Raw genomic sequence first — 20,286 nt, 5'->3', positions numbered from 1 at the left:
GAAAAAAATAAAAAAGTACAGTGGGACAGAGTGACTCCGGTCTTCTTTTTCACTGCTCTTCATACTGAGCCGCTGCATCCTCTGCAGCGTTTTTTCCTTTTGAAGCCCGCGGTGCAGCTGCAGGTGTGTTTGTTCGGGAGAGGAACATAGTGATAGGCAGTTGTTGTCGCTCTTTTTTCTTCTTTGCTAAAGACCCTCTTACACCGACATGCCCCTATCGATTATGTTGGAGAACTGTAATGAACGGCTCATCAAAGGGTCCCATTCTTGAGCTACTCGCTGAGTGACTTTTTAGCCAATCAGAATGCAGAACACAATGCACAATCCAAATCCGTGAAGTAGCGAAACCGTGAAAAGTAAACCGTGATATAGCAAGGGATCACTGTATAGGTGTTTATACTTACTCCATAGTCTTTTTCTTCAGACACAAATCAGACACAGCTGGTCGTCTCGAAGACCAGGAGAAAACTGAGAGGTGACGGAGCCTTCTCAGTCTTCGGACCAAATATCTGGAACGAATTGCCCCTGTACCTCAGACAGATAGACTCACTTAGTATTTTTAAATCTGCTCTTAAAACATATTTTTTCACTTTGGCTTTTAACTGAGTTGGAATCCGGACCTATTTTATGTGTTTTATGCTTTATATTTTCATGTGCTTTTATTAATTTTTGTGTTGTTCAGCACTTCGGTGAACCTTGTTCTGTTTAAAGTACTTTATAAATAAAGTTGAGTTGAGTTGAGTTCTTTTACATACTGCTCTCTGTTCCTGTACTGCTGCCGCAATAAGGAAATTTCCCCATCGTGGGACTAATAAAGGATTATCTTATCTTATCTTATCTTATCTTAAAATTATGATGTTATTTTTAAAAATGATAGTGTCGGAAAATTGTCGGTAGATTGGCCACAAAAGCAATAATTGTATATATTTTTAAGAACGGTGCTCTTGGAGCAGCTGTAAGTTCTAGTTTATATATATTTTACATTTTTATTTAAAAGTATGTTTGTTAGGATAGGCTCCGCGACCCCGTGACCCCTAAAGGGCTGTTACAGGTTCAGAAATGGATGGACAGTTTGTTTGTTACCCAAAGTGAGTTGTAACCTTTGTTCTTCTGCAGTGAGGCTGGAGAGACACTGGCTGTTCTCCTGACTGACATTTGCCCTCCACAGCTACACAAAACACAACCTCCAAGTCAGAGCACCACATCTCCTGAACCCACACTGAACAACACAACAAACACACAGACCACGACCCTTTCAACACATCTGACCTCTAAACCATCAGCAACATCACAACCAGTCCTGCAAACAAACACAGACAGCATCCCAACAGCACATAAAAATGTAGCTAACACTACTCCTCTGCCCCCCCCACACACACCAACCACAGATGAAGGCTTAACCAAAACTCCTAATCAAACAACTGTGTCACAATCAACAAGAGAACACAATAAACAGTCACAAACAATTGCTGATTCAACTGCTGATATCAACACAACAGATCCAAACGACTTCACAACAGGGGACAAGACCAGCTCTTCCGTAGAAACTGGACCTATTTTGTCTCAACATTACACAACACAAAGTACTATCCCATCTCTGAATAACAACTACACAACAGAAAAAAATGAGATGACAACAAGCAAGGATTACACACAACATAAGAATGTAACACAAACCAGCAACAATTCCCAAATATTCAGTACAACTAAAACCAGCAACGAGTCAACAGAAGAGCACACTGCAGCTGCTGCCACAAGCAAACACACAACAATAGGAAATGCTGCCACGCAAGCTAACAATGATTTAGTTCACACCACAGCTACACCCAGCAACATGAACACAACACCCTACAGTACAACACCCAGCAACACGAACACAACACTCTACAGTACAACACCCAGCAACATGAACACAACACCCTACAGTGCAATACCCGGCAACATGAACACAACACCCTACAGTACAACACCGAGCAACATGAACACAACACCCTACAGTACAACACCCAGCAACAAGAACACAACACCCTACAGTGCAACACCCGGCAACATAAACACAACACCCTACAGTACAACACTGAGCAACATGAACACAACACCCTACAGTACAACACCCAGCAACAAGAACACAACACCCTACAGTACAACACCCGGCAACATGAACACAACACCCTACAGTACAACACCAAGCAACATGAACACAACACCCTACAGTGCAACACCCGGCAACATAAACACAACACCCTACAGTGCAACACCAAGCAACATGAACACAACACCCTACAGTGCAACACCCGGCAACATGAACACAACTCCCTACAGTACAACACCGAACAACAATGAAACATCATCAAAAGGTACAACACAAAGCAACAATGACACAACACTTTACACTAAAACACACGGAAAGAATAACACAATTAATGCAACAACAGCTCTTGAGAGAAGTGCCTCCACAGTCCCTGTTGCATCAACAACTAGTATTATTAATGGTACTATTCACCCAACAGTCACAAAAAGTTACACAATGCCACAAAGTAGCTCAGGAGCAACTGAAACAGCAACTACCACACTCGTCCCCCTGGCCAGTTATACACATTCACAACAATCCACTTCAACAAAAGTACCCTTTAATCGCACAGGTGTGTACAACAAAACTGAAAGCTACACAACAAATGGTCCTTTTACCCCTCGCAGTCACACAACACAAAATGACACCTCCACTACTAATATTAGTTACACAGGAGTCCAATTTCTAACTACAACAATCAGAAATTCCTCAACATTACATGGAACTACAACCAAAATGTACAACACAACTAAAAATTCATCTGAAATCACTGATGAATACATAAAACCTAGCAACGCAACGCCACCAAACAACAACTCTCTATCAGAACCCACAAGCCCACCACCGGATTACAAATCGACAACAGAATATAATTATACAACCCTGAATAAAACACCTAATACCATAACAGCTTACACAACTGCATACCCTGAAACAACAGCCACACAAAATCACACAACTGTCCACAATTTTACAAACCATAGCAACAATAGTGCACTATACAGCAATTTAGTAACAGCAGAAAAAATTAGTACACTCGCCCCAACAGCCAGTCACACAGACTCACAACAGATGGGTGACAATTACACACAAGAGAACAATGGAAAAACCAGCAAATACACAACTGGAGTTTCAACCCCTCCAAACTCGACAAAACACAATAATGTAACTAGCTTTAACAGCTACACAACAGTAAACAATTTAACTATAAAACATGACATTTCCATCACAACTAGCCAAATCAGTACAGTGACACACAACACTACCACATTTATTAACAAGTACACAACAACTGAAAGTCCTACATCCATAAGCAAAAACCTTAACACTGAAAGCAATACCACTACACCAAGAAACATTTACACAAAAGGGTACTACACAACAGGAAACAATGACACAACACCCAGTAACAATCTTACAACTTATGTTACAACACTCAGCAGCAACTACACAACAGGGGACAGCACAATGCTCGACAGTGATAACACAATTTTTGATAGTAAAACAACAGGAATACAAAATTACACAACAGCTCACAATTTCAGCAATGTCAGCAACGAACGTGCACTATACACTACACTCACCCCAACACGCAGTTACACAGACTCAGAACACACTACTTTAATAAGTACCAATTACACACAAGAGTATAATGAAAGTAAAGAAACAAGCAAATACACAACAGAGTCCATTACAACACCCAACAGTGATACTTCAACTTTTAACAATGACCCAACAGCAACACAAAATTACACAACAGCTCACAATTTCAGCAATGCCGGTAACTCAAGTGTACTATACAACACTTCAACAACTGAAACAATAAGTACTACACTCACCCCAACAACAAGTTACACAGACTCAAAACACACTACTTTATTGAGTACCAATTACACACAAGAGTATAATGAAAGTAGAGAAGCTAGCAAGTACACAACATCCAACAGCGATACCACAACTTTTAACAGTGACCCAACAGCAACACAAAATAACACAACAGCTCACAATTTCAGCAATGCCAGTAACAAAAGCGCACTATACAACAGTTCAACAACTGAAACAATAAGTTCTACACTCACCCCAACAACCAGTTACACAGACTCACAACACACTACTTTTTTGAGTACCAATTACACACAAGAGTATAATGGAAGTCAAGACACAAGCAGCTACACAACAATTAATTCATTTACAACTGAGAATGACCCAAAACAAAATGTTTCAACTCCTTTAAACAGCTACACAACAGTAAATGTTGCAATCCAAAGACAAAACCCCACAACAACTTACAATACAACCACAAACTACAACAATTTCACAAAACCTGCAAATCTAACTTTAATCAGCAAAAATGTCCCCACTGATGATACGACAAGAAACAGTTCGACAACCAAATATGACACAACAGGAAAAAGTAACACAACAGTATATGCTACAACACCTAGTAATAACCTTACAACAAGAAATCATACACTGGACAGCAGTCCCCTAACACACAGTACAACAAGAGCCAGTAGCAGTTACACAATAGTATACAACACAACAACCACCAACAATCCTCCAACTACATATGAGACAACAACACACACACACAGCAGTAACTCCACAGTCAACAACACAACAACAGCATTTCTTGGCAGCGATGACACAGCTGACAATGAGACAATGGCCAACAGCGGTTACACGACCCCTGCACCTGCTCTTACTTCTGATTGTCCAAATAAGACAATCACTTGCAGTCAAACGGTTGCACCCACCAGTACACCACAGCACTTCACAAAAACAGTCAGCATCAACACAACTGTGTCCCCAGCTGCTACACAGAAGTTTGAAACCATGCCTACAAAAGACTCCAATGTAGACATTTTGAAGTCCAATCATACAACTGAGCCCCCCCAGGTTTCAATGAGTAAGCAAACCACCGACACAACCACAGTCAACACAAACATGTACTTCACAATAAATGGAGGGAGCATTCACAAAACCACAAAAACAGGAGTCAACGCACCTCTAACAACTACAATCACCACCAATCCAGCCACAGCAAGCACAACCACGGCAAAAGCTGCAAATGCTGTTACATCTAGTACGTAAAATGAAGACATTTCTTTGTTTTGTTTCCAAAGTGAAAAAATAAAACCTAAATTTTGAGATGGATGTTCTTTATTGACTCATCAAGATACACCCAGTAAAGAAGAGGCCCAACTAAATACTCTGTCAAACATTACTAAAGATCCTTCTCAGCTCAACGTCTCTCAGGTAAAGTGTCTGCAAAGCTAAGAGATTCAAATGAGGTTTGTCAATTTTAGTTTTGCTTTGTGACTAATCTTTTTTTTTTTAGATCTCTGATGTGGTGAAGGCCCTGGATGAAGCCCTGAAGGGCCCTTCTATCTCCAAAGCCATTGGACAAAAGGCTCTTGAAGTCATTAGCAACCTTCTGGATGCTAATTTATCAGCTCTTTCTGGATCCTCTAACAGGTGTGAAGAGAGTTCACAGCATCACACACAAAGCTGGCTTGGTTTGTGATTCCTTTAGCTCCTGATTACAGGTTAATTAGGATGGTGGAGAGGCTCGGTGTTGTGCTGGAAGTCAGTGGAGACACAGAAACCCTCTCAACATCGTCACTAGAGCTGACGGTCAGAACCGTGGATGGGACAAACTTTGTGGAAACGTCTTTTCAGGTAACTGACCTTTGGTGCTGTCAGGTCTGTGTGCTGCCCTATGAAGAGACTTCTTTCATCCACAAACAGTTTTTGGTAAATGCTGCGGCATTGTTGGCTACATCCGTGAACACCGACCTGTCCATCACTATGGGCAGGTTGTCCTTTGTGCCATGCAGTCAGTCAGTAATTACAGGCTGTTTAACCAATCACAGCACTCATGTAAATGCGTGTTTAGTGTGAGACTAATATTCCTTCAAAGTCTTGGTTTGTGGAACCATTCTGACATCATTTTTATTTTAAATGAGTACAGGAGGGTTGTTTTTTTCTTCCACGATTATTGAACCCTTGACGGCGACTGATGCAAATATGCATCAAACAGCTTCTGTTCCAAACCAAACTTAATTTAGCATCGACATCAAACTAAAAACATAATTGACATTTTTATTTTTATAACTGGAATTAAATTCAGGCGTCAACGGGAGGCAAGTTGGTGTTTGTCATCAAGTTGCAGTTTTTGCAAAAAAAAAGGCAACCTGAAACATCACATCACAAACCAGCACAGCAAAAACCAACAACATTCAGAGCAAAAGTCTGCAGGTAAATTTTACCAGGCCACTGCAGAAAAGCAAGGCAGCAATCAAGGAAATGTTCTGTAGGAATCAGTATTTGGTCAAAGAAGAGTTTGGGGTATATATTATATTTCAACCGTCTTCTGGTGTTTTTGTGCCTTCAGTTCACCCCCAGCAGCATCCGGTCCAAGAGGGCCGCCTCCTTGCCGGGGTCGGTGTTTCTGCCCAGCTCCCTCACATCTGGTCTCACTCCTAAAGAGCAGCTGAATGCCAACAGGGTCCAGTTCATGTTCTATACCAAAAACTCCTTCTTTCAGGTACATGACATCATTCATTTAATTCACTTTTACATTTTTTTAAGCTTTGAAGCATGTTATGGCTCTTATGTTTTATCATCTGTACATTTTTATCCTTTCTATCTTTTAGTCTACTCAGTGCCTTCTCAGGCTATTCACCACAGTGTTTCTGACCACCGTATATTCATCTTTGAATGTTTTTTTTTAGTCTGTTGTATTGTCTAACCAAATGTTTGAGCATTATTTGTCAAGCACCTTGTGTTCTTTACATGTCGATAAAAGGAGCACTACAAATGAAGTCCTTGCTTGGTTGTTTGTTTGGTTGTTTGGTTGGCTGGTTGTTTAGATGGTTGGTTGTTTAGTTGGTTGGTTGTTTAGTTGGTTGTTTAGATGGTTGTTTGTTTGGTTGTTTGGTTGGCTGGTTGTTTAGTTGTATGTTTGGCTGGTTGTTTACTTGGTTGGTTGTTTAGTTGGTTGTTTAGATGGTTGGTTGGTTGGTTGGTTGGTTGGTTGTATGTTTGGTTGGTTGTTTAGTTGGTCGGTTGTTTAGTTGGTTGGTTGTTTAGTTGGTTGGTTGTTTGGTTGGTTGGTTGTTTAGTTGGCTGGTTGGTTATGTAGTTGGTTGGTTGTATGTTTGGCTGGTTGGTTGTTTGGTTGGTTGGTTATGTAGTTGGTTGGTTGGTTGTTTAGTTGGTTGGTTGATTATGTAATTGGTTGGTTGTATGTTTGGCTGGTTGGTTGGTTGGTTGTTTGGTTGGTTGTTTAGTTGGTCGGTTATGTAGTTGGTTGGTTGGTTGTATGTTTGGCTGGTTGGTTGGTTGGTTGTTTAGTTGGTTGGTTGTTTAGTTGGTTGGTTGGTTGGTTATGTAGTTGGTTGGTTGTTTGGTTGGTTGGTTGGTTATGTAGTTGGTTGGTTGTATGTTTGGCTGGTTATTTATTTGGTTCGTTGGTTGTATGTTTGGCTGGTTGGTTGGTTGGTAGTTTGGTTGGTTGCTTATGTAGTTAGTTGGTTGATTGGTTGGTTGTTTAGTTGGTTGGTTGGTTATGTAGTTGGTTGGTTGTATGTTTGGCTGGTTGGTTGGTTGTTTGGTTGGTTGGTTATGTAGTTGGTTGGTTGGTTGTATGTTTGGCTGGCTGATTGGTTGGTTGGTTGGTTATTTAGTTGGTTGGTTGTTTGGTTGGTCGGTTGGTTTGTTGGTTGTTTGGCTGGCTGGTTGTTTGGTTGGTTGATTCCAACTACATGAGCTTCTAATGCTGCATTTACTGACCAAAGGCCTCTTTATCTTCTGCTTTCTGGTTTTCCAGGACATTCTTTTGAATAATCAGACCACTGTCAGTCAAATTCTGGGAACCAGTGTGGCCAACCTGTCAATAAGCAACTTGAAAGACAATATTAGTTTTACCATCAGTAACCCCAAAAACCAAAACTTCACCCCACAGGTGAGTCTTTGCTTTTGGAAAACCAATAAACACATGAATGTTGTTCAGAATATCAGAATCATTTTATATTTAATTTAGTAACAGTAAAGGCCTACAATAGAATTGGCTCCTCTTTCAATTTGATTCCTTTTTAAAATTGCAGATAACCGACGTCACCTGTGTGTTCTGGGATTATACCCTGAATGGTGAGGGCCTGTCCTATTTGTCTTAGAGGTATGCAAACTGACAGTAATCATTCAAAAATGTTTTTTTTCTGTAAAGGTGAGAAAGGAGGCTGGAGATCCGACGGCTGCTTTGTGGTCAACGTCACAGACTCCTACACAATCTGTAGCTGCAACCACCTGACCTCATTTGCAGTCCTGCTGGTGAGTGTTGGTTCGCATGCTGGTGTTCGCACCACACTGACTCATTTGATGTTTCTCCTCTTCCTCCTTGAATGTCCACACAGGATTTGTCCAGACAAGGCATCATGGACAAGCAGCATGCAGAAATTCTGACCTACATCACTTACATCGGCTGTGGAATCTCTTCCATCTTTCTGAGCATCACCCTGCTGACGTATCTGTTGTTCCCGTAAGGATCTGGTCAAAGCTGACCGTTCTTTGAGGAACATGCAGACTCTGAGGCTCTTTTCTGTGCAGGATCCTGCTCCGGGACATTCCTGCTAAGATCCTGGTCCAGCTCTCCTTGTCCCTCCTCTTGCTCAACCTGGTTTTTTTGCTGAACAGCTGGCTGTCGCTTTTCGATGCAGTCGGGCTGTGCATTAGCACTGCCTTCTTCCTGCATTACTTCCTGCTCACATCCTTCACGTGGGCGGGACTTGAGGCGCTGCACATGTACCTGAGCATCATTCGAGTGTTCACACCGTACCTCAATAAATACATGCTGAAGTTCTCACTGATGGGATGGGGTAAGAGACCCTCCTGTTGGGCTTTTTTGGTTGCTTTCTTCCTGAAGCTGATGCTGTTTCTTTGCTGTGGTTTGCAGGCATCCCTCTGATTGTGGTGGTTGTTGTGATAGCTGTTGACAAAGATAACTATGGCCCTGTGGGATTTGACAAGTACACAAACGCAACCGGGAATGACTTGTAAGACTTCAAAATGAACTTCTTTTCTGCAGATGCTTGGATTTAGTATTTTAGTGACTTAGGTTCAATAATTGAATGAAGATTCACATTAAAAACTGTAAAAAATCAGAAGTTGTAAATAGAAACCAAACCAAACATGCGATTGTTTATTTCTAATGTAAAGAAAGAAAAACTACGGAGTCAGCAAATGTCAAACGAAATTAATCGTAATTTGAGATGTTTCACTCTGACTATTTCAGGAAGGATTTTTATTTTTGAGTAAATATTTGTTCATAATTCCAGTTTTTGCACCAAATGGGTCAAATTCTTCTCACGTTTAGGTTTTTGGAAGTGTATTGACAATTATGCCCTTTAAAAAACTGCACCCTAGTGAGATGTAACCCTTACCAAACAGCCTGGAGAACGCTAAATAAATCAGTTTAGGACTCCAGGAAATGCAGCAAAGGCTGTTGGGAAAATGTGGGTTCACACTGAAGAAAGTGTGGCTAAAATCTGACAGATGGGACAAACCCTCAGTTATTGATGTGAAATGAGGAATCATTCATTGCAGTTTCATCTCTCGTCCTCCAGCTGTTGGCTGCGTAATGAGACCGCCTTCTACGTGGGCGTGGTGGCCTACTTCCTGCTGGTCTTTGTTCTGTGCTTGCTGGTCTTCATCGTGGTCATGTACCAGCTGTCCCGCATCAAGAAGCAGAACCCCCAAAATCAGTCCCCCAACAGGAGCATGATGACGGACATGCGCAGCATCATCGGCCTCGTCCTGCTGCTCGGCCTCACCTGGGGCTTCGCTCTGTTCGCCTGGGGGCCGCTCCGCTTACCGTTCTTCTACCTGTTCTCCATCTTCAACTCCCTGCTGGGTGAGTTTGTTTCTGCAGCTTTTATCCGTATGTTTGTGCTTGTTTAACGGATGAATCTCTCTGCTGCAGGTTTCTTTCTTTTTGTTTTCCACTGTGCCGTGAAGGAGAATGTCCGCAGGCAGTGGAGAATATACTTCTGCTGTGGAAAACTGCGGCTGCCGGAGAACCAAGGTGGGTTTTCTGCGTTCTGTGTTTTCCCTCAGGCTGCATGTTTGGAAGGCAGACGATCAAAGCACCTGATTTCTGCGATTTGTGCTGTGTTCATGCAGCACCTTTGGGTGCTCAGCTGAATACAAACATGTTCACTATAAATAGACCTCCAAACCCATTAGAATATTCGGAAGATGCTCCATAAATGTTAAAGAAGTCACAGATTAATGAGCTAAGGTCTCATCTTCAGCAGCCGTTTGGATTCAGAGTAAAAGCTGTTTTATGAATGAGTGGGTGTCGCGTCAGACGGAGGGTGGACTTGGAGCCAGTTGTGTTCTAAAAGCTGTTCGTCTGGATCAGAACAGCTTTTTCTGTCATGTTTCTAATGAAAACAAGTTATTTGTCTGTAATTTAGAAACAGAGGAATTCTTCACAGAAATTCAACAACTGCAGTTTGATGTTGAATAAAATCAGAACCAACAGCTTAACAGAGTCTAAACTGCTGGCTGATGAGGTTCTAGCTCAGGGATGGGCAAACTTTTGGAGTCTTGGGCCACAAAGAGTTCTAAAATTTGTCACTAGGGCCGAACCAGAGGCGTGGTGTATTTTGGTAATCCACCTCATTAGAGAAAGACATAACATAGAATCTGGTTGAAGACACACTTTCATTTTGATTGAAAACTGATATACATTAAAACAGAACATTTTTGAGTTTTGATTTTTAAACTGTTTTATTGCCAATTGCATCAATAAGTCTATGTCAGTCATGAAAAAATGCAAACTTTCATGAGGTGTTGGAATTATTGGAAAAATGATTCTCCAACTCGGAAAATGCACATGACCATAAAAGAAAAACACATCTTCCAACACCCCATGAATGCAGAGTATCTTTCTGCACCCAGACAAAGGTCAGTTTATTTGTAGAGCACCATCTATGGGTAGACACCAACATTACAGGGAAAATCAAAAATTAATATGATTTAATCCAGTTTGGGGTGACAGATCAAATAGCTTGACGGGGCGCATATGGCCCCTGGGCTGTAGTTTACCCACCCTGTTCTAGCTGAATGCTGACCTCCAATGTCTAAAGTCCCGCTCCGATCGTCCTCTGATGCTTGTCCAAAGTGTTCCCAGTGCTCTTTAAATGATGATGATGCCGTTTGTAACTAAATTCTGAAAACCTGTGTCGTTTTCTAGAACATAATTTATGCAGAGCGGCAGGAGTTCTTTAAAAATTTACCTGTAAATAGTGTGCGGGACTATTGATGTGGATGGAGCAACCCCGCCCCCTTTCCCTGCCCCGTTACTGAGAGCATGGAGAAGGGAGTATTTTCTGCTCACAAATATAGACTTTTTTTTTTCAAATAGCATTTTTTCATTTGCTTCTGATTCACAATTTAAATAAAGAAATAATTTGAATGCTAATTTTCTTTATAAATGTTCTCCATAATCAGAAAAATGTTACAAGAACATGTTAAAAACCAAAAAACTGCATTTTCATCAGCGTGGGTCTTTGCAATTTCGTTGTACCATTGTACCTAGTGAGATTGTACAATGACAATAAAGCTTTATCTTATCTCAAGTGCTGATTCCAGTAACAACCAGGAAAATGTTTTCTTTTGGAGACTAGAAACGTTGTTGGTCAAGAAAGTGTCGAACAGTGTTTTTGTGTAAACACGGACCGTGCTTTGCATTGTTTGTGTCACAGATTGGAGCCGCAAAGCCACCAACAACAAAAAGAACACATCCGTGGCCACGGCAACCACCTCAAACCCCATGTCCACCTCTCGCGGTTCTGTCATCAGTGACGTCACCAACAGCAGCGGTAGGTCCTACAGCTATAGTCCCTTTCTGCTCATCTGCATGGAGCCTGATTCTCTTAACCCCCGCCCCCTCAGGGTCTGCGCCCGCAGACAGCGGCATCTCCGGCGGCTCCAACAACGACGTCCTCCTGAACGACATTCACACGACAAACCCGAACCCGCAGAGCGAAGCCTGACGACTTTCTTTGCTGGTTGCCTGCAGAATGAAAGGTCGACTTAGACTGAGCAAAGACACTCACATGTCTGACAAGATGAAGATTGTAGGACCATGAAGGACTGACATGAGACTGAAGACCTCTAGAGAAGGTTGTTCTACACACGCTAAGGAATAAGGAAGTAGGCGCCTTAGCAGACCTGCTTTCTGACTGAAGAAGCTAAAGAAGCTGAAACGTTTTGGTTTGTTACAAAGCAGTCAGTTGATGTGAGAAGATGAAAAAACAAACTAGATGACGACAAGAAAGACTCAACAAGAAAGACTCAATCAGTGTTGAAGAAGCTCTGCAGTAGCCCTGGAAGTCCAGAGATGCCTCAGTGTGGAGGCAACATGTGAGGGCAGAAGAGTACACGCCAAGAACACTGATCACGTATAGATCAGAGCATTCCAATGTGATCCCTGAGGGTAAACTTCTCTCTTTAAATGGATTTTTAGTTTTAGAGCAGGTGCAGTGCTGCTCATGAGCACTCTGTCAGTAACCTGGACTCTGTGGAGCCGCATGATCATCATTTAACTCAAAAACAGCTGAAACGTGGAACGCAGATGCTAAATGGCGTATACTTATATGGCGCTTTTCGACCGTCCTCGAAGGCCCAAAGCGCTTTATAGTCACACACACATTCACACACTGATGGCTCCGCTGCCCAACACTGGCACCAATCTTCCACCAGAGGCAAAGTGGGGTGCAGCGTCTTGCCCAAAGACACGTCGACAGGGGTGTGCAAGGCGGGAATCACACCTGCAACTTACGATCATGGGTCGACCGCCCTACCGCTGCACCATAGCCGCCCAGATCATGTCCGTTTGTGTGTCCTGAACGTGCAGGAGGACCGAGGACAGGAGAGACTCCTCCAGCACAACCGGACTCTGAGGCACACCCACCTGAGGTGGAGGCGGTACTCAGCGCCTTCAGCGTAGCAAAAGGGAGGAGCCACAGTCAGCCAATCCTATAGTTTCAGATTTATTAAAAATGCAGAACGTCAGTATTTCCAGTAAGATTGAAACATCTGGTGGAGTCTGGGGTACATCGTGGGACAGTTTAGAGCCGTTTCTTTCATGGACTGTTTTTCTGCATCACTCTTAGACAGCAAACTCTTTACTCATCCTAAAGGTCATTGTTTTTACCCTCCAGCACGTAGCCATCGTTTATCCGGTGCATAAAAACATACAGTTTGTCTAAAATACCCTAACAGCGTCCATCATGAGCAGGAAGACGCTTCCACTGCAGGAACACCAGCTTGGTGCCGTTTGAACCAAAAGTTCTCGTTGTTTACCCTCATCTTGCTCCTTTGTAATGAGGAAATGTTCAGAGATAAAAAATTAAAATATAATCTCCAAACCTTTCAGTGTTTGTTTCCAAATGTGTAACATCTAAAATCAGAGGAAATGGAGCATCCATCTGCATCAAGACCTGGACTTTTGCTTTATCACACAAATCATTTATTTCCTTTTTCAGTCTCACTAAAATCATTCAAATCATTTCCTGTTACCCGAAGGCGTCCGCTAGGGGTCAGTATAACCCCACCCCATCTGCAGGGCCTTCTGTGGGTTCATCCCAACAGAACCAGGATCCTGGAAGAAAACGTCTTTGTTTCATGTTTCAAATAATCGTGAAATAATCCAAATAAAACATGAGAAAGATCATCAAAGCTAAACATCAAATGTTCAGCATGAACTGCTGTCATTTAACTATTAATTGATTGTCTGGACCTTCAATGAACCGGCAACCTGTTCAGGGGGAACCGCACCAGAACCCGACAGTAGCTGGGTCAGCTCCAGACCCTGTGACCCATGAAGGGAGTAAATGGGTAAAGACGATGGATGGATGGATGGATGGATGGATGGATGGACGGATGGACGGATGGACGGGTGGACGGGTGGACGGGTGGACGGGTGGATGGACGGATGGATGGATGGATGGATGGACGGATGGACGGAAGGACGGACGGACGGACGGATGGATGGATGGTGAACCTTGCTGCCTGTTAAAAGAGACATTTTTATTTCATTTTTTACATATGAAACAAAGATGAAACTTTATTTTCTTGCAATTAGTTGAATTTTACCTTTCAGCTTGAAAGCAGGAAGTTCGTGTGGATTTTTTAAAATAAATTATAACTAAAGAAAAGAACAGCGAAGAACCTCCTGAAATAGAAGAGTACAGGTTGTTTTAATGTCAATTTGATAGTTAATGTATAAAAACACAGGAGTGATGGTTTAAAAGAGTCTTCTATGCTTCTGCAAGCTGAGCGGTGACCTATAAACCTTTATGGGGGGGCATCAATATGTAATCAAGGTCAGACTAAAGGTCGGCCTCTGTTGGGGGTGCAGCTTAGCACATTATTACTTTCATGGAAGCATCGTCTGCATGTGACATTTTTCTATATTTATTTTGTTTTAAAAATATTAAATATTAGTTTTTTCTCCAGTTTAGTGTCTGGGAAAAGCTCTTCAGTCCTGCTAAAGCTCGCTTATCTCAGCAGACTTTGACCCCGCCACAAGTCGACATCACAGTTCCCACCCCCCCCCACACACACACACCAGACTTAAGATCCAGTTATTAGTATTAGAGTTTATTTTTTCATAGACGGAAATCCAGATGTTTGGAGAAGCACTTTGTCCTCTGGTTCCTCTGTGTTCTATCAGAACGTTTCGTGGATCATTCAGATGTTCCTCTGAGTTCCATCAGAACGTTTCGTGGAATGTTCCGATGTTCCTCTGAGTTCCATCAGAACGTTTCGTGGATCATTCAGATGTTCCTCTGAGTTCCATCAGAACGTTTCGTGGATCATTCAGATGTTCCTCTGAGTTCCATCAGAACGTTTCGTGGATCATTCAGATGTTCCTGTGAGTTCTATCAGAACGTTTCGTGGATCATTCAGATGTTCCTCTGAGTTCCATCAGAACGTTTCGTGGATCATTCAGATGTTCCTCTGAGTTCCATCAGAACGTTCCGTGGATCATTCAGATGTTCCTCTGAGTTCCATCAGAACGTTTCGTGGAATGTTCCGATGTTCCTCTGAGTTCTATCAGAACGTTTCGTGGAATGTTCCGATGTTCCTCTGAGTTCTATCAGAACGTTTCATGGATCGTTTAGATGTTCCTCTGAGTTCCATCAGAACGTTTGGTGGATCGTTTAGATGTTCCTCTGAGTTCCATCAGAACGTTTGGTGGATCATTAAGATGTTCCTCTGAGTTCTATCAGAACGTTTCGTGGAATGTTCCGATGTTCTTCTGAGTTCTATCAGAACGTTTCAGATGTTCCTCTGAGTTTTATCAGAACGTTTCGTGGAATGTTCCGATGTTCTTCTGAGTTCTATCAGAACGTTTCATGGATCGTTTAGATGTTCCTCTGAGTTCCATCAGAACGTTTCGTGGAATGTTCCGATGTTCTTCTGAGTTCTATCAGAACGTTTCATGGATCGTTCAGATGTTCCTTTGAGTTCCATCAAAACGTTTCATGGATCGTTTAGATGTTCCTTTTAATTTCCATCAGTACGTTTCGTGGAATGTTCCGATGTTCCTGTGAGTTCTATCAGAACGTTTCGTGGAATGTTCCGATATTCTTCTGAGTTCTATCAGAACGTTTCATGGATCGTTTAGATGTTCCTTTGAGTTCCATCAGAACGTTTCGTGGATCATTCAGATGTTCCTTTGAGTTCTATCAGAACGTTTCATGGATCGTTTAGATGTTCCTTTGAGTTCCATCAGAACGTTTCGTGGAATGTTCCGATGTTCTTCTGAGTTCTATCAGAACGTTTCATGGATCGTTTAGATGTTCCTCTGAGTTCCATCAGAACGTTTCGTGGATCATTCAGATGTTCCTTTGAGTTCCATCAGAACGTTTCATGGATCGTTTAGATGTTCCTTTAAGTTCCATCAGTACGTTTCGTGGATCATTCAGATGTTTCTCTGAGTTCCATCAGAACGTTTCGTGGATCATTCAGATGTTCCTCTGAGTTCTATCAGAACGTTTCGTGGATCATTCAGATGTTCCTCTGAGTTCCATCAGAACGTTTCGTGGATCATTCAGATGTTCCTCTGAGTTCCATCAGAACGTTTCGTGGATCATTCAGATGTTCCTTTGAGTTCTATCAGAACGTTTCGTGGATCATTCAGATGTTTCTCTGAGTTCCATCAGAACGTTTCGTGGATCATTCAGATGTTCCTCTGAGTTCTATCAGAACGTTTCGTGGATCATTCAGATGTTCTTCTGAGTTCCATCAGAACGTTTCATGGATCGTTTAGATGTTCCTTTGAGTTCCATCAGTACGTTTCGTGGAATGTTCCGATGTTCCTCTGAGTTCTATCTGAACGTTTCATGGATCGTTTAGATGTTCCTTTGAGTTCCATCAGAACGTTTCGTGGAATGTTCCGATGTTCCTCTGAGTTCTATCTGAACGTTTCATGGATCGTTTAGATGTCCCTTTGAGTTCCATCAGAACGTTTCGTGGATCATTCAGATGTTCCTCTGACTTCTATCAGAACGTTTTATGGATCGTTTAGATGTTCCTTTGAGTTCTATCAGAACGTTTCGTGGATCATTCAGATGTTCCTTTGAGTTCCATCAGTACGTTTCGTGGAATGTTCCGATGTTCCTCTGAGTTCCATCAGAACGTTTCGTGGATCGTTTAGATGTTCCTCTGAGTTCTATCAGAACGTTTCGTGGATCATTCAGATGTTCTTCTGAGTTCCATCAGAACGTTTCATGGATCGTTTATATGTTCCTTTGAGTTCCATCAGTACGTTTCGTGGAATGTTCCGATGTTCCTCTGAGTTCTATCAGAACGTTTCATGGATCGTTTAGATGTTCCTTTGAGTTCCATCAGAACGTTTCGTGGATCATTCAGATGTTCCTTTGAGTTCCATCAAAATGTTTCGTGGATCGTTTAGATGTTCCTTTGAGTTCCATCAGTACGTTTCGTGGAATGTTCCGATGTTCCTCTGAGTTCTATCAGAACGTTTCATGGATCGTTTAGATGTTCCTTTGAGTTCCATCAGAACGTTTCGTGGAATGTTCCGATGTTCCTCTGAGTTCTATCTGAACGTTTCATGGATCGTTTAGATGTCCCTTTGAGTTCCATCAGAACGTTTCGTGGATCATTCAGATGTTCCTCTGACTTCTATCAGAACGTTTTATGGATCGTTTAGATGTTCCTTTGAGTTCCATCAGTACGTTTCGTGGAATGTTCCGATGTTCCTCTGAGTTCCATCAGAACGTTTCGTGGATCATTCAGATGTTCTTCTGAGTTCCATCAGAACGTTTCATGGATCGTTTAGATGTTCCTCTGAGTTCTATCAGAACGTTTCGTGGATCATTCAGATGTTTTTCTGAGTTCCATCAGAACGTTTCGTGGAATGTTCAGATGTTCCTTTGAGTTCCATCAGTAAGTTTCGTGGAATGTTCCGATGTTCCTCTGAGTTCTATCAGAACGTTTCATGGATCGTTTAGATGTTCCTTTGAGTTCTATCAGAACGTTTCGTGGATCATTCAGATGTTTCTCTGAGTTCCATCGGAACGTTTCATGGATCGTTTAGATGTTCCTTTAAGTTCCATCAGAACGTTTCGTGGAATGTTCCGATGTTCCTCTGAGTTCCATCAGAACGTTTCAGATGTTCCTCTGAGTTCCATCAGAACGTTTCGTGGATCATTCAGATGTTCCTCTGACTTCTATCAGAACGTTTTATGGATCGTTTAGATGTTCCTTTGAGTTCTATCAGAACGTTTCGTGGATCATTCAGATGTTCCTTTGAGTTCCATCAGTACGTTTCGTGGAATGTTCCGATGTTCCTCTGAGTTCCATCAGAACGTTTCGTGGATCGTTAAGATGTTCCTCTGAGTTCTATCAGAACGTTTCGTGGATCATTCAGATGTTCTTCTGAGTTCCATCAGAACGTTTCATGGATCGTTTAGATGTTCCTCTGAGTTCCATCAGAACGTTTCGTGGAATGTTCCGATGTTCCTCTGAGTTCTATCAGAACGTTTCGTGGAATGTTCCGATGTTCCTCTGAGTTCTATCAGAACGTTTCATGGATCGTTTAGATGTTCCTCTGAGTTCCATCAGTACGTTTCGTGGATCATTCAGATGTTCCTCTGAGTTCTATCAGAACGTTTCAGATGTTCCTCTGAGTTATATCAGAACGTTTCATGGATCGTTCAGATGTTCCTGTGAGTTCTATCAGAACGTTTCAGATGTTCCTCTGAGTTCTATCAGAACGTTTCGTGGATTGTTCGGCTGTTCCAGTTCCTCTCCATTGATCCTTGATTGTCCTAAACTGTCCTTCTGACTGTCGGATCATGAACTCTGACCTTCTTTCCATCTCCTTCTGCTTCCTTGAGGACCTGCTGGATGAAACATTCTTGTAGTCTTGGATTCTGTGTAACCCTTGTTCTATCTTAGGCTCTTTAACATTGGGAGTTGGGTCATCTAGACCCAGTAGAGAGTGCTCTGAACATTTTTTCTTCAATGATTTGTGATCTTCACTCCATGTATCTGAGCTCCGGCCTCAGAAACTCAGACAAATACCTTTGATTTGATTTCTAGTCTGCCAACGTCTCTCACATGTTTGACTCAATAAACCTCCCCCTGATTCTGTAATCAGCATTCTCCTGTTTCCTCCAGCCTCCAACACAACAAACAAATGGCCGCCCGCGCTCTGCCGTCACGTCTGCAGGCAAACACGGCGCCTAATAACAAGCAGCATCAGCACAAGTGAGAGCTCCTCAGGGAGCAATCAGATCAATGAGGCGCAGCACTCAATCAGAAGTTGATTGATGGAATGACGGAGGCGGCAGCATTTTACGCTGTTTGAACGAGAGAAGAACAATTCAACTTTGGATTTGTCACCGACGTTTCAAGTTTGTTTGGATCACAGATAATCATTGACATGGCTATCAGACCCCCCACCCACACCACCACCACAGAACTGGACCAGAACCAAATGACGCTCTGTTAATTCACTTCTGGTGCCTTATGGATCCTAAGATCCACATTTGTCATCCATTTAAATTCTACCATGTTCTTCTGTGACTGATCAGTCCTGGAAGAGTCCTGGAGGGGTCCTGGAAGATTTCCTAACCGGGTGCAATCTGGACAATGGCTGCTCATCATCAAGGCTGTAAATGTCCACATTTTTTCCCATCATTCCTCGAAACTGTGATTACAGTTGAGGCTAAAGCCAGAAGTATTTTGCTTCATAAAGGTTCTGAGCTTCCAGGATTATAAAAAATTTAACTCGTAAAATTTTGATGAAACTGTGGGAGGCGACGGTTGTTTGGTTGCCAGACGGTTGTTTGGTTCCTTCAGCGGGAGTCAAACCTGCAGCCAAACGGCTGCAGATGAGGCTTTCAGTGATGAGTCAACCAGCAGGCCCGACAGGTTCCTGTGCATGAAGGCAGAACCTTCAATGAGTCATTCGGATCCAACTGGCCGACACCCAGCAGGAGACCCCAGTGATCCAGCAGAAGCCTGATCACTAACCTGAAGATTCTGCAGAAAAAACCGTGACCACTTGCACATCGTTCACGTAAACAAGTAAACAGGTAAACTGGTAAACTGGTGTGACAGCTTCCTGAAACTGGATCTGTCTGGTAACAGCAACATGCAGTAAAATCTCCAGTCAAAACCTCAAACCGCAGAAAAAAAGCGGAAAATCGGGATCACGAGGAATTCGGTCCTCTGTGGGGAATCAAACCGCCGAACTGACGGTTTGCTCAGGAAACAAAGCAGGTTTGCATTCAAACCGAGTCACTTGAACTGTCCGTGGAATGATGCATGTATGAGTTGAGCATCAACAGTAGCACTTTGGTGGGTGTTTTTTCTGCAGAATGCGTCCGCTCAGCTTCAGCCTGAGTCTTCATGGCTGCATCATCTGCAATTTGTCCATCTGATGCGGCTGAAAGCAGGTGTGACAGGAAATAAAAGGCTTGTGCAGCCTTCCATGAAGGATATTGCAGTTATTAATCTCTGTCACTAAGTAAAGCCGGGAGGCAGCCGTGTCCAGTTGGCATGAAGTTATGACAGAATCATAATTCAAGCAAAGTGTTTTTGAATGAGAAAATCTGCAGCTTCAGAATGAAACTGCCACCGGGTTCAGATTTTCTTATGTCAACTGA

At 42.4% G+C, this 20,286-nt stretch overlaps 1 protein-coding gene across 3 annotated transcripts in view; it reads left to right on the top strand.

The window, feature by feature from the left end:
- adgrg2a (adhesion G protein-coupled receptor G2a) overlaps nt 1-13,509 on the top strand; it is a 35,400-nt gene extending 21,891 nt beyond the window's left edge. For all 3 annotated transcript variants that reach the window (XM_078938936.1, XM_023950251.2, XM_023950250.2), the window contains 15 exons: nt 1,117-5,156; nt 5,250-5,329; nt 5,412-5,548; nt 5,620-5,752; nt 6,468-6,620; nt 7,905-8,039; nt 8,182-8,224; nt 8,301-8,404; nt 8,488-8,612; nt 8,681-8,949; nt 9,027-9,126; nt 9,697-9,983; nt 10,053-10,154; nt 11,842-11,958; nt 12,032-13,509. In XM_078938936.1, the coding sequence (XP_078795062.1) occupies nt 1,117-5,156; nt 5,250-5,329; nt 5,412-5,548; nt 5,620-5,752; nt 6,468-6,620; nt 7,905-8,039; nt 8,182-8,224; nt 8,301-8,404; nt 8,488-8,612; nt 8,681-8,949; nt 9,027-9,126; nt 9,697-9,983; nt 10,053-10,154; nt 11,842-11,958; nt 12,032-12,132 (5,926 nt within the window). In that variant the 3' untranslated portion in view covers nt 12,133-13,509. The remainder of the gene's footprint in view (nt 1-1,116; nt 5,157-5,249; nt 5,330-5,411; nt 5,549-5,619; nt 5,753-6,467; nt 6,621-7,904; nt 8,040-8,181; nt 8,225-8,300; nt 8,405-8,487; nt 8,613-8,680; nt 8,950-9,026; nt 9,127-9,696; nt 9,984-10,052; nt 10,155-11,841; nt 11,959-12,031) is intronic.
- Nucleotides 13,510-20,286: the final 6,777 nt, after the last annotated feature.

This window comes from Oryzias latipes, chromosome 20, assembly GCF_053564925.1.
Source record: "Oryzias latipes strain Hd-rR chromosome 20, Olatipes_Hd-rR_3.1".
Classification (NCBI taxonomy): Eukaryota; Metazoa; Chordata; class Actinopteri; order Beloniformes; family Adrianichthyidae; genus Oryzias; species Oryzias latipes.
This window is presented reverse-complemented; position numbering and strand designations above follow the sequence as displayed.